Raw genomic sequence first — 15,236 nt, forward strand, 5'->3', positions numbered from 1 at the left:
GGTAAAATGACTAATGTCACTGCAAAGTAGAATTGGTGGTGCAAAAAATAAGCCGTCATATGGAGTTTTAGGTGCAAAATTGAAAGCTTTATGATTTTTAGAAGGTGATGAGGAAAAAATGAAAATGCAAAAACGGAAAAACACTGAGTCCTTAAGGGGTTAATATTCAGGGACTCTATAGTAACAGGGACTGTTCCCCAGGACTGGCGCGTGGCAAATGTTGTGCCAATATTTAAAAAGGTGTCAAAAGGTGACCCCAGGAATTATAGGCCTGTTAGTTTAACCTCCGTTGTGTGTAAGTGAGTGAGTGTTTTCTAAGACATGCTATTTTGGAATACAGTGATCCCTCAACTTACAATGGCCTCAATATACAATAGTTTCAACATACAATGGTCTTTTCTGGATCATTGTAACTTGAAACTAGACTCAACATACAATGCTACGGCCAGTCCAGATCTGCAAAACGTGTCAATGACTGGAATAACTGACCAATCAGAATGGACATTCACTGGTAAAACACCTGTATTACTGAAGTGTATGCACTGACTGGTGTCTAGTAGCGCCCCCTACAGTACAAGGAGGTATTACATGTTCTGTACTACTCTTTACCTGTGCCAGGGTTACCTGCTCCTTTGGACACCAGGTGAGGGCGGCTCCATTCTACTTTTTTAGGACAATGTATGTTCTGTACAGGACCCTGAAGAAGCTCCTGTCCTCTACATAGACAGTGATTACAGCTCCCAGCAGATCTTTCTTACTTTTATATGTAAGGATTTGCTTTATCTATATTAGTTATCTACTTATTTTTCTTTAATCCTCACTTTTTCCTATTTTTGGATGACATTTTGGTGGCTTCAGAACCAATTACCAGGTTTCCATAGAGTTATGGTCTCAACATACAATGGTTTCAACATACAATGGTCGTCCCGGAACCAATTAATATTGTAACTTGAGGGACCACTGTATACTTGATACAAATAAATGTATGACTCCATATCAGCATGGCTTTATGAGGGATCGGTCAAACTAACCTGATCAGCTTTTATGAGGAGGAGAGCTCCAGACTGGACCAGGGGCAATCGCTGGATGTCGTATATCTGGATTTTTCCAAAGCATTTGATACGGTGCCACATAAAAGGTTGGTGCATAAAATGAGAATGCTTGGACTTGGGGGAAAATGTGTGTAAGTGGGTAAGTAACTGGCTCAGTGATAGGAAACAGAGGGTGGTTATTAATGGTACTTATTCTGATTGGGTGACTGTTACTAGTGGGTACCACAGGGGTCAGTCTTGGGTCCTCTTCTATTTAATATATTCATTAACCCCTTAAGGACCAGGATTTTTTCCGTTTTTGCACTTTCGTTTTTTCCTCCTTACCTTTAAAAAATCATAACTCTTTCAATTTTGCACCTAAAAATCCATATGATGGCTTAATTTTTGCACCACCAATTCTACTTTGTAATGATATCAGTTATTTTACCTAAAAATCTACAGCGAAACGGAAAAAAAAATCATTGTGCGACAAAATTGAAAAAAAAACGCCATTTTGTAACTTTTGGGGGCTTCCGTTTCTACACAGTACATTTTTCGGTAAAAATTACACCTTCTCATTCTCTAGTTATTTAATCCATGCGATTAAAATGATACCCTAATTATACAGGTTTGATTTTGTCGTACTTCTGGAAAAAATCATGACTACATGCCGGAAAATTTATACGTTTCAAATTGTCATCTTCTGACCCCTATAACTTTTTTATTTTTCCGCGTATGGGGCGGTATGAGGCCTAATTTTTTGCACCATGATCTGAAGTTTTTATAGGTACCATTTTTGCATTGATTTCACTAATTTTTTTGCGCATACGCCATTGACCGTGCGGTTCAATTAACAATATTTTTATAATTCGGACATTTCTGCACGCTTTGATACCACATGTTTATTTTTTTTTTTTATTTATACTTTTTTTTTTTATGGGAAAAGGGGGTGATTCAAACTTTTATTAGGGAATGGATTAAATGACCTTTATTCATTTTTTTTTTTTTCCCACTTTTTTTTTTGCAGTGTTATAGCTTCCATAGGGACCTATAACACTGCACACACTGATCTTTTATATTGATCACTGGTTTCTCATAGGAAACCAATGATCAATGATTCTGCCGCTTGATTGCTCATGCCTGGATCTCAGGCTCTGAGCAGTCATTCGGCGATCGGACACCAGGAGGCAAGGTAAAGGACCCTCCTGCTGTGTCACAGCTGTTCGGGATGCCGTGATTTTGTGGCAGACATCCCGAACAGCGCCCTGAGCTAACCGGCAATGATTTACTTTCACTTTAGAGGCACCGTTCAACTTTGAATGCCACGTCTAAAGGGTTAATGTGCACAGTAATACGGGGAATGGGAGGACTACAGTACCCAGAAAGATTATCAGAATTAGGGTTACTTAGTTTAGAAAAAAAAAAGGCTTAGGGGCAATTTAATAACTATGTATAAATATATCAGGGGACCGTACAGAGATCTCTCCCATGATCTATTTATACCCAGAACTGTATCTATAACAAGGGGGCATCCTCTACATCTAGAGGAAAGAAGGTTTCTACACCAGCACAGAAGGGGGTTCTTTCCTGTAAAAGCAGTGATCTGCCTGAGGAGGTGGTCATGGGGAACTCTGTAGAAGAGTTCAAAAGGGGTCTGGGTGCATTTTTGGAGAATAATAACATCGCTGGTTATGTATACTAGATTTATATGGACAGAACGTTGATCCAGAGATTTATTCTGATGCCATATTTGGAGTCAGGAAGGAATTTTTACCTCTAGTATGAGGGTTTTTTGCCTTCCTCTGGATCAACTCAGCAGGGACACATTAGGGATATAGGTTGAACTTGATGGACTCTGGTCTTTTTTTTTTTTTTTTCAACCTTATGAACTATGTATGTTACTATGTAAAATGTAACTTAGTGCTTAAAGGTCTCCCCAGGACTTGCTGGTTGACCTATCAACTGCATGTGCGTCACTGCACCACCAATCCACTGTTCATATCAGCACTTCAGTAAAAAAACTAAACAATTGTAATATTCACCTTTTAAAACAAATTGACATAAAGTAAAAATTTGTGATCCATTAGTGAATTCCATTGCATTGAATGGCAGTGCAGTATGGTCTTTACAGTGCTGAATAGTTTAGGTTTTCTATACTTGAAATGATGTGGTCCATACTCAGACACCACCGATAGGATCTTTTAACATCTCTATGCTTTTTTTTTTTTTTTTAACTGATCAAATTAGAGTGAAGATCTAAAAATTGTAGTAGTACCAGGAGAAGAGACGTATGTGAGGACCGATGCGCAATGTAAAGAGGAGAAAATTCCTGTAGATATCAGCAAAAGTGAGTAATAACCACAACATTCTGTACAGAAAATCACATATTGAGTCATTCCAACAGTTCCTCATTCTACACCACTGAAATTGTCAACCCTACTGCTCCTCACTACGTGTCATTGTGGATGGGAAAACATGGAGACAAAAAAGTGTGTAACCCCTTAAAGGAAAAAGGTCAACTGTTCACCCACACGATACGCCGGTTTATAGTTTGGGTGAACAGGAGACCGATGTGAGGTTTTCCAGCGCTGAATTGCGTGCCGGATGGGCGCCTGCCGTCTGGATTTGAATATTCATTGATGCTGTTATTGTGAGCGCTTGTGCCTAATGAGCACTCGCGTGACATTTTATTAGGGGAGGAGCTAATTTACATTTTTTTTTTTCCACTTTCTTTTTTTTATAGCCCCCATAGGGGGCTATACCATCGCTCAACATTGATCAGTGTTATCGGTGCTCTGCTGCTTCAGCCTGCAATGGCTGTCTGAAAGCTTTAGAGCACCTTTTGGACAGTGAGGAGGTAGGTAAGGGCTCTCCAGCCGTCCTTTTAGCTGATCGAGACATCATGGTTTTACCACAGTGTTCCTGATCAGCTCTGCTGAGCTAACAGACACGTTACCCATTTTAGACATGGCAATTAACATAAATATTGGTGTCTAAAGGGTTAATGCCAGGCATCGGCCCGATCTGCGATGTCTGGCATTTACCCTGGGTCCTGGCTTCTGATTGCAGTCTGGACCCACCAGGTTTAAAGCATGCTTCAAACCCCGGTACTGGGGCCACAGGTTCACCCTACATCCTTAAAGGGGTATTCCAGGCTAAAACTTTTTTTTATATATCAACTGGCTCCGGAAAGTTAAACAGATTTGTAAATTACTTCTATTAAAAATCTTAATCCTTCCAATAGTTATTAGCTTCTGAAGTTGAGTTGTTGTTTTCTGTCTAACTGCTCTCTGATGACTCACGTCCCAGGAGCTTTGCAGCTCCTATGGGGATATTCTCCCATCATGCACAGCTCCCGGGACGTGACATCATCATTGAGCAGTTAGACAGAAAACTTCAGAAGCTAATAACTATTGGAAGGATTAAGATTTTTTAACCCCTTCCCGCTATTGGACGTATGCATACGTCCAGGCGAATTACACGTTCGCGCAAATGGACGTATGCATACGTCCAAGCGATTTCCTGCTCTGCCGCGGGCAGCGCAGGAGATCGCGGGTGGGACTCAGCTGTCAATCACAGCCGGAGTCCCACCGCAGCTGCCGGGGCCGCGATCGCGCCGGTCCCGGCAGCATTAACCCCATAGATGCCGTGATCAGTCTGATCACGGCATCTATGGTGTTTGCAGGGGGAGCGCTCTCCCCCTGCCCATCAATCGCGGCGCCGCGATAAAATAAGGGGGATCGGGGGTGTCCAAGACACCCTCGATCCCCCTTGAAGAGATAGGAGTGAGGTGGCAGGGTTGCCACCCCTCCTATCCCTGCTATTGATCGGCGGAGCGGCCGACCAATAGCAGACTGGGGGCGGGGGGGTTAAAGTTCGGTTCCCCGCGCTATGCCCGCCCATCGGTGTCCGGGCACAGCGGGGGGAACCGTGCAGTAGCGGCGGCGGCGGCGGCGGCTGTGATCACGGCGGCGGTGGAGGTAAGTATGACGCCGCGTGTGCAGAGTCTGTTGCCTAGCAACATCTGCAGGGCGACAGTTTAGAGAGTGGTCTCTAAACTGTCGCCCTCCAGATGTTGCAAAACTACAACTCCCACCATGCCTTGACAGCTGTTTGCTGTGTTGGCATGCTGGGAGTTGTAGTTTTGCAAGATTTAGAGGGGTTCAGGCTAGAGATCACTGACAGTGGTCTCTAAACTGTAGCCCTCCAGATATTACAAAACTACAACTCCCAGCATGCTCAGACAGCAGTTTGCTGTCTTAGCATGCTGAGATTTGTAGTTTTGCAACATCTGGAGGGCCACAGTTTAGAGACCACTGTCAGTGATCTCCAGCCTGAACCCCTCTAAATCTTGCAAAACTACAACTCCCAGCATTCAGGAACAGCAAATGGCTGTCTCGGCATGCTGGGAGTTGTACTTGCGTGCATCCAGCTGTTGCATAACTACATCTCCCAGCATTCTCTTTGGCAATCAGTACATGCTGAGAGTTGTAGTTCTGCAACAGCTGGAGGCACACTGGTTGGGAAATACCGAGTTAGGTAATAGGTTCTATTACCCAACTCAGTATTTTCCAGTGTGCCTCCAGCTGTTGCAAAACTACAACTCCCAGCATGCACGTTCTGTCAGTGCATGCTGGGAGTTGTAGTTTCCCCCCCTCCCATGTGAATGTACAGGTTACATTCACACTGGCGGCGGATTACAGTGAATTCCCTGCTTCAGGTTTGAGCTGCAGCAGCCGCAGCTCAAACTCCTAGCGGGAGACTCAGTGTAATCCGCCGTCAGTGTGAATGTAACCTAAAAACACTACACTACGCTAACACAAAATAAAGAGTAAAACACTACATATACACACGTACACTGCCCCCCCCCACCACCACCACCCCTTCCCCCCCAATAAAAATGAAAAACGTATCCTACAGCAGTGTTTCCAAAACGGAACCTCCAGCTGTTGCAAAACAAAAACTCCCAGCATTTCCGGACAGCCATTGACTGTCCAAGCATGCTGGGAGTTTAGCAACAGCTGGAGGCACCCTGTTTGGGAATCACTGGCTTAGAATACCCCTATGTCCACCCCTATGCAAATCCCTAATTTGGGCCTCAAATGCACATGGCGCTCTCACTTTGGAGCCCTGGCGTATTTCAAGGCAACAGTTTAGGGCCACATATGGGGTATCGCCGTACTCGGGAGAAATTGCCTAACAAATTTTGGGGGGCTTTTTCTCCTTTTACCCCTTATGAAAAGGTAAAGTTGGGGTCTACACCAGCATGTTAGTGTAAAAAAAAAAACATTTTTGTACACTAACATACTGGTGTTGCCCCATACTTTAAAATTTCACAAGCGGTAAAAGAAAAAAAGCCTCCAAAGTTTGTAACACATTTTCTCCTGAGGACGGAGATACCCCATATGTGGGCGCAAAGTGTTCTGGGGACGCACAACAAGGCTCAGAAGGGAGAGTGCACCATGTAAATTTGAGGTCTAAATTGGTGATTTGCACAGGGGTGGCTGATTTTACAGTGGTTCTGACATAAGTGCAAAACAATAAATACCCACATGTGACCCCATTTTGGAAACTACACCCCTCACGGAATGTAACAAGGGGTACAGTGAGCATTTACGCCCCACAGGTGTCTGACAGATCTTTGAAACAGGGGTCTGTGAAAATGAAAAATAAAATTTTTAATTTACACAGCCCACTGTTCCAAAGATACGTCAAATGCCAGTGGGGTGTAAATTCTCCCTGCACCCCTTATTACCTTCCGTGAGGGGTGTAGTTTTAAAAATGGGGTCACATGTGGGGGGTCCACTGTTCTGGCACCACGGGGGGCTTTGGAAATGCACATGGCCAAATTCTCTCTCCAAAAGCTCAATGATGCTCCTTCTCTTCTGAGCATTGTAGTTCGCCCCCAGTGCACTTCACGTCCACTTATTGGGTATTTCCATACTCAGAAGAGATGGGGTTACAAATTTTGGGGGGTATTTTCTGCTATTATCCCTTGTAAAAATGTAAAATTTGGGGGAAAACAAGCATTTTAGTGTAAAAAAAATATTTTTTTTTTACATATGCAAAAGTCGTGAAACACCTGTGGGGTATTAAGGTTCACTTTACCCCTTGTTACGTTCCCCAAGGGGTCTAGTTTCCAAAATGGTATGCCATGTGTTTTTTTTTTTCTGTCCTGGCACCATAGGTGCTTCCTAAATGCGGCATGCCCCCAGAGCAAAATTTGCTTCCAAAAAGCCAAATGTGACTCCTTCTCTTCTGAGACCTGTAGTGCGCCAGCAGAGCACTTTTCATCCCCATATTGGGTGTCTTCTGAATCGGGAGAAATTGGGCTTCAAATGTTGGGGGGTATTTTCTGCTATTACCTTTTTTAAAAATGTTAAATATTTGCTAAACCAAGCATTTTTGGTAAAAAAAAAAATTATTTTTTTTACATATGCAAAAGTCGTGAAACACCTGTGGGGTATTAAAGTTCACTTTATCCCTTGTTACGTTCCTCAAGGAGTCTAGTTTCCAAAATGGTATGCCATGTCGTTTTTTTTTGCTGTCCTGGCACCATAGGGGCTTCCTAAATGCGACATGCCCCCCGAGCAAAATTTGCTCTCAAAAAGCCAAATATGACTCCTTCTCTTCTGAGCATTGTAGTTCGCCCGTAATGCACTTCAGGTCAACTTATGGGGTACCTCCATACTCAGAAGAGATGGGGTTACAAATTTTGGGGGGTATTTTCTGCTATTAACCCTTGCAAAAATGTGAAATTTGGGGGGAAACACACATTTTAGTGAAATTTTTTTTTTTTTTTTTTACATATGCAAAAGTCATGAAACACCTGTGGGGTATTAAGGCTCACTTAATTCCTTTTTACGTTCCTCAAGGGGTCTAGTTTCCAAAATGGTATGCCATGTTTTTTTTATTTGCTGTTTTGGCACCATAGGGGCTTCCTAAATGCAACATGCCCCCAAAAAACCATTTCAGAAAAACGTACTCTCCAAAATCCCCTTGTCGCTCCTTCGCTTCTGAGCCCTCTACTGCGCCCGCCGAACAATTTACATAGACATATGAGGTATGTGCTTACTCGAGAGAAATTGGGCTACAAATTCAAGTATAAATTTTATCCTTTTACCCCTTGTAAAAATTCAAAAATTGGGTCTACAAGAACATGCAAGTGTAAAAAATGAAGATTTTGAATTTTCTCCTTCACTTTGCTGCTTTTACCGTGAAACACCTAAAGGGTTAAAACACTTACTGAATGTCATTTTGAATACTTTGGGGGGTGCAGTTTTTGTAATGGGGTCATTTATGGGGTATTTCTAATATGAAGACCCTTCAAATCCACTTCAAACCTGAACTGGTCCATGAAAAATAGCGAGTTTGAAAATTTTGTGAAAAATTGTAAAATTGCTGCTGAACTTTGAAGCCCTCTGGTGTCTTCCAAAAGTAAAAACATGTCAATTTTATGATTAAAATATAAAGTAGACATATTGTATATGTGAATCCAAAAAAAATAATATTTGGAATATCAATTTTCCTTACAAACAGAGAGCTTCAAAGTTAGAAAAATGCAAAATTTTCAATTTTTTCATCAAATTTTGGGATTTTTCACCAAGAAAGGATGCAAGTTACCACAAAAATTTACCACTATGTTAAAGTAGAATATGTCACGAAAAAACAATCTCGGAATCAGATTGATAAGTAAAAGCATTCCAGAGTTATTAATGTTTAAAGTGACAGTGGTCAGATGTGCAAAAAAGGGCTGCGTCCTAGAGGTGAAAATGGGCTGTGTCCTTAAGGGGTTAATAGAAGTAATTTACAAATCTGTTTAACTTTCCGGAGCCAGTTGATATATATATATAAAAAGGTTTTGCCTGGAATACCCCTTTAACGAGTTAATGGGGTTGACTGGATTAGAAGACATATTTTGAGATAACAGTAAATGTTCCTGCAGTCAAAAATATCAGAACACCATGATCAAAATCTAAGATTGCCAGTGTGAACAGAGGCCAAATATGACAAAATAATTACTGAAATAGTTAGGTTCTTTTAGGTCAAAAGGACATAAAGACAAAAGAACCTTTCTGTCAACTTCGGGAGTGGAAGGGTTTTAAAGGCAGAGGGTAAAATGAATTTGGCAAATTTTATAGGAAAACCTATTACAAAAACATACAGAACAACTTTCCCATCATTACATGTAGAAGGATGTAATGCTTAACAATCCCCCGACCCTCACATGGGGATGAGGAGTGGACAGGTATCTTTTAAAGTCATTTATACATATTCATAATTATTTATAAATATTGGAGTTTAAATATTAAAACTGACCATCTAAGAACGCACCATATTTATTACAGTGGATCAGGTTAATTGACTGTTTCTACCACCTTTTTAGTCTGCTTACACTGTGCCAAAGGCTTCTGCAGTTGTGGCACAAAGTCTTTCCTCTTAAACCTTGCTCCACTGCTTATCAGATGCAGAAAAAAAATGGTCCAGAATTTTTTTTTCTTTTTTTTTCTTTTTTGGAGCTAATTGTGCCAAAATTCTGCTGCAGTAAATCTGACCCGATGTATTCAGGCAATGTGTTTTTCTCCTACAGATGAACCAAGGGACCGAAATCCTCCTGAGAGATGTCCTTTGTATTCCCAGCATTTCACAGGAGAAGATCACAATGTGTCACATGATCATGAGGTAGATAAGGTGGATTTCTTACCAAATGCTCTACAAAAGATTTATGAGTATCTCTTTATTTAAAGGGGTATACCGGTCCGTAAAAACCATACATTATGGCATTAAACTTAGATCTGTAAACACGTTAAAGGAAAAGTATCAACTACAAAAACGTTTAGATCGCAGGGGGTCCAACGGCTGGGACCCCCCGCGATCTCCTGTACAGGGCCCTGGCTCTCCCTGGGAACAGAGCGTGTGGACCCCTGCACGAAGCGGTGGCTGACACTCCCCCTCCATATAGCTCTATAGGAGTGCCGAAGATAGCCGAATAGCTTTCCTATTGAGATATATGGAGGGGGGCGTGTCAGCCTCCGCTTAATGTGGGCGTTGACACGCATGTTTCCGGAGAGAGCCTAGGAGATCGCTGGGGGTCACCCCCAATCTAGAATGTATCTTGCGGATAGGGGATAAAGTTTTTATAGATGATATATCTTCTTTAATGTAAAGTATTATAAGAAAATAGCTTATTAGACATGTATTTGCTCACCACAACAGATCCCATTGTAACTGTTCCAAGTTAGAGCTTAAAACAGTGTTTCCCAACCAGGGTGCCACCAGCTGTTGCAAAACTTCAACTCCCAGAATGCCTGGACAGCCAAATGCCATAGGAAGAGGATGCAAAAAACTTAAAGGGGTACTCCGGTGAAAAACTTTTTTTTTTTTTTTTTAAATCAACTGGTGCCAGAAAGTTAAACAGATTTGTAAATCACTTCTATTAAAAAATCTTAATCCTTCCCGTACTTATTAGCTGCTGAATACTACAACGGAAATTCTTTTCTTTTTGAAACACAGAGCTGTCTGCTGATATCATGAGCACCGTGCTCTCTACTGACATCTCTGTCCATTTTAGGAACTGTCCAGAGCAGCATATGTTTGCTATGGGGATTTCCATTTACTCTGGACAGTTCCTAAAATGGACAGAGATGTCAGCAGAGAGCACTTTGCTCATGATGTCAGCAGACAGCTCTGTGTTTCAAACGGAAAAGAATTTCCACTGTAGTATTCAGCAGCTAATAAGTACAGGAAGGATTAAGATTTTTTAATAGAAGTAATTTACAAATCTGTTTAACTTTCTGGCACCAGTTGATTTAAAAAAAAAAAAAAAAAAAAAAAAGGTTTTCACCAGATTACCCCTTTAACGACGCAGGGCGTAAATGTACGTCCTGGTGATGTGGTACTTACCGCACCAGGACGTACATTTACGTTCTGAGCATAACCGCGGGCATCGGAGCGATGCCGGCATCATGCGAGGCAGGTCCCGGCTGTGGATCGCAGCCAGGGACCCGGCAGTAATGGCGGACACCCGCGAACCCCGCGGATGTCCGTCATTAACCCCTCAGATGCCATGATCAATACAGATCACGGCATCTTCAGCATCGCGGTCACTTAACAGAATGATCGGATCGCCCGCAGCGCTGCCGCTGCGATCCGATCATCCTGCACGGCAGACAGAGGTCCCCTCACCTGGCTCCGCGGCCTTCCGGGAATCTTCTGCTCTGATCTGCCTTCCCGCAGACCAGAGCAGAAGATGACCGATAATGCTGATCAGTGCTGTGTCCTATACATAGCACTGAACAGCATTAGCAATTGAATGGTTGCTATAAATAGTCCCCTATGGGGACTATAAGAGTGTAAAAATAAAAGTAAAATAAAGTTAAAAAAAATAACTCCAACAATAAAAACTTAAATTGTCCCATTTTCCCTATTTCACCCCCAAAAAGTGTAAAAAAAATAATTTTATATACATATTTGGTATCGCCGCGTGCGTAAATATCCGAACTAGGGATCGACCGATTATCGGCCGATAATCACGATTTTGGGCATTATCGGTATCGGCAATTACCTTGCCGATAAGCTGATAATGCCCCGCCCCCCGCACCGCCCCCACCGCACCGCGACCGCCACCCCCCCGACCCATCTCACCGCGTCGCACCCCCCACCGTGATGCTGGGCGGTATACCGGTATGGATTTTTGCCCATACCGCTATACCGGTCGGGCCCCTCCCCCACCCTCCGAGTCAATAAAAAAAATTAAACTTACCCGTAATGGGGGTGGTCCGGGCCATCCATCGTTCCTGTAGTGTCCGGGGGCGTTCCGGGTGAAGGGTGAACCGGTCCGAGCTGTCCTTCTTTTCCGGCGGTCATCTTCTCCACTCCAGGCAGGCTCCGGCCTAGTAGCTGCATAGACGCCGCCAGGCCGTGACGTCAGGTGCGTCGCTGCGCACGGGCGTCACTGCGCAGCGGCGTCTATGCAGCGTACTAGGCCGGAGCCTGCCCGGAGTGGAGAAGATGACCGCCGGAGAAGAAGGACAGCCCGGACCAGTTCACTCTTCACCCGGAACGCCCCCGGACACTACAGCAAGGATGGATGGATGGCCCGGACCACCCTGACAGGTAGGGAGAGAGAAGCGGGTGGTGGCGGCGGCGGCCTATGGCCCCGCAAATGCCACTGCAGATCATTGATTTAAAGTGCCCGCTTTAAATCCATGATCTGCAGCGGTGTCGCAGGGGGTTAAATAGCCGATAACTTATACCGGAATATCGGTATCAGCTATCGGCCCTAACCTGCACCGATTATCGGTATCGGCCCTAAAAAACAGATATCGGTCGATCCCTAATCCGAACTATTAAAATAAAATGTAAATTATCCCGTACGGTGAACGGCGTGAACGTAAAAAAAAAAAAGGCCAAAATAGCTGCTTTTTTATAACATTTTATTCCCAAAAAAATTTATAAAAATGTAACAAAATTTTTGTATAAGCAAATATGGTATTAATAAAAAGTACAGATCACGGCGCAAAAAATGAGCCCTCATACCGCTGCTTATACGGAAAAATGAAAAAGTTATAGGTCTTCAAAATAGGGGGATTTTAAACATACTAATTTGGTTAAACAGTTTGCGATTTTTTTTAAGCGCAACAGTAATAGAAAAGTGTGTAATCATGGGTATCATTTTAATCGTATTGACCCTCAGAATAAAGAACACACGTCATTTTTACCATAAATTGTACGGCGTGAAAACAAAACCTTCCAAAATTTGCAAAATTGCGGTTTTCTTTTTAATTTCCCCACACAAATAGTATTTTTTGGGTTGCGCTATACATTTTATGGTAAAGTGAGTGATGGCATTACAACGGACAACTGGTCGCGCAAAAAATAAGCCCTCATGCTAGTCTGTGGATGAAAGTATAAAAGAGTTATGATGTTTTGAAGGGGAGGAGGAAAAAACGAAAACGTAAAAATAAAATTGTCTTAGTCCTTAAGGTCCAAATGGGCTGAGGCCTTAAGGGGTTAAATATCTACCATTTACTATTCAGGCAACTGTTGTCTTTTGCTGTCTTGTTTGTTACTGATTTTTTGTTCCAGTCTTAGCTCTTTGTGATTTTTGCATTATTTTCTCACATGTGACCTTAGGATGAAGAGGTGCTTGATATTAAAGTTGAGGATTTATCAAGTGAAGAAGAGACATATGTGAGGAGTGATCTCCAATGTAAAGAGGAGGAAATCCCTGGGGATGTCAGCACGGGTAATTAATAATTACTGAATACTAAATGATTGCATATACTCCATTTTCAGTCACTTTCTTATTTTACACCTTCCTGTGTCAATACAAACCAAGGTGAAATATATATTTTTCCCCATTTTTTGCTCTGCAATATTTCTAAGCAGTATTTTACTTCTGTGAAACTTGTGTCTTGGATCTAGCTAATAGGCGGCGTCATTTCGTCACAAAACAGACCAGATGTTCATTCATTTTATTTTCTCCCTAACAGTGCCACACTTGTCCACAGGATCATTCAGGTATTGCAGTTCAGCTACAGTTAAGTTAATTCAAGTTAAGTTAATAGTGTTATCTCTCTGGTGGAAAGAAATAGCTATAACGCTTTCAGTGCCAAACACACATGTAGTAGGTGGTAACATTAAACAAATGGTACAAATAAAGTTTCTAGACTAAATCTGTTGAAACTCATTTCACAGACTCGTGACACCAGGGTCACAACTCCAATGTTTTAGGAGACCTTCTGTGTAGTGGAAGGGGGAGCTGCATGTGAAAGCAGGAAGAAATATCACAGCCTGTTTCTGTCATCTCTCTCCTTGTATTGCTACCTGTGACAAGCATTAAAGGGGTATTCCGGGCAAAAACATTTAAGATTTCTAATCGCGCTGGGCCTGCTGCTGAGACCCCCTGCGTTCTCCCTGCAGCACCCACATTCTATGCGGGGACTGCTCCTCTAGTTTCGGAAGCCTCCGGGTTTCCGGGACTGGGGACGGGACGTCACGCCATGCCTCCTCCATTCATGTCTATGGGAGGGGGCGTGACTGCCGTCACGCCCCCTCCCATAGACATGAATTGAAAGGGGCGTGGTGTGATGTCCCTAGTCCCAGAAACCTGGAGGTTTCCGAAACTAGAGACGCAGTCCCCGCATAGAATGCGGGTGCTGCAGGGAGATTGCGGGGGTTCTCAGCAGCGGGCCCCCCGCGATCAGACACCTTATCCCCTATGCTTTGGATAGGGGATAAAATATTTTTGCCCGGAATACCCCTTTAAGTTTAAAGGTGTTATCTCAAGATTAAAAGATATCCCTTATTCACAGGAAAGCAGATACCTAGCTGAATGGTAGAGGTCTGAGGATGATCAATCACAAGAACGGAGTCCAATTGTCCCTTGAGTGAATAGAGTGGCAGTGTGCATACTGGGACACTGCTCCATTCACTGTCTATGGGAGTTCTGAACATAGAGAACAAATTGTACAGCTGTCAAGCATACACATTGCTGCTCCATTCATTCAGGAGACAATTGACCTCCATTCTCATAATCAATAAGAGTCCCAGTGTCATCATACTATTAGCTGAGAGGACACAGTGTGGCTGGCAATATTATAGCCGCACTGTGAGGCTAGCACCATGGAATGACAATGTATGGCTGCCACTCAGAGAGCACTATATAGCTGCCACTCATAGAGGCTAGGGGTGTGGAAATTTAATAAAAAACTACTTGTCCACGGGACTAAAACGGAGCAAAATCTACTTGTCCCTCATGACGATCCACTTGTCCGGGCCAATTTTCGCGATTACACTCTAGTTTTTTCCTCCTCGCCCTATAATAGCCATAACTACCTACTATAAGGATACCTTTTAATTTTTCAATAACATATGCTCCGAACCAAAAAATAAAAAATATATATATATATATATATATATATATATAATTGGTGAAGTGAAATTGAAATAGTAAAAGATAATTTTGCAGATTAGGTGTGTTTTCTTTTCTACGCCATTTACCTTGTGGTTGAGCTAACATGTTAGTTTGATACTTTAGGTCGCCTGATTACAGCAATACCAGATTTGTATCGTTTCCGTCATGTTTTACTAATTTAAAGAAAACTCAGAACTTTTTCAAATTCTTTTAATTGCCATTTTTTGACCCCTGTAGCTTTTTTCACATACCAGGCTGTATGAGGGCTCATTTTTTGCGCCATAATC

General features: G+C 42.5%; 1 protein-coding gene across 1 annotated transcript in view; it reads left to right on the plus strand.

The window, feature by feature from the left end:
* Positions 1–15,236, plus strand: part of LOC130283202 (oocyte zinc finger protein XlCOF7.1-like) — a 66,529-nt gene that overhangs the window by 6,245 nt on the left and 45,048 nt on the right. The window contains exons 4-6 of the mRNA XM_056532408.1: positions 3,279–3,378; positions 9,622–9,713; positions 13,167–13,278. Of these exons, the coding sequence (XP_056388383.1) occupies positions 3,279–3,378; positions 9,622–9,713; positions 13,167–13,278 (304 nt within the window). The remainder of the gene's footprint in view (positions 1–3,278; positions 3,379–9,621; positions 9,714–13,166; positions 13,279–15,236) is intronic.

This window comes from Hyla sarda, chromosome 7 (assembly GCF_029499605.1).
Source record: "Hyla sarda isolate aHylSar1 chromosome 7, aHylSar1.hap1, whole genome shotgun sequence".
Taxonomy (NCBI): domain Eukaryota; kingdom Metazoa; phylum Chordata; class Amphibia; order Anura; family Hylidae; genus Hyla; species Hyla sarda.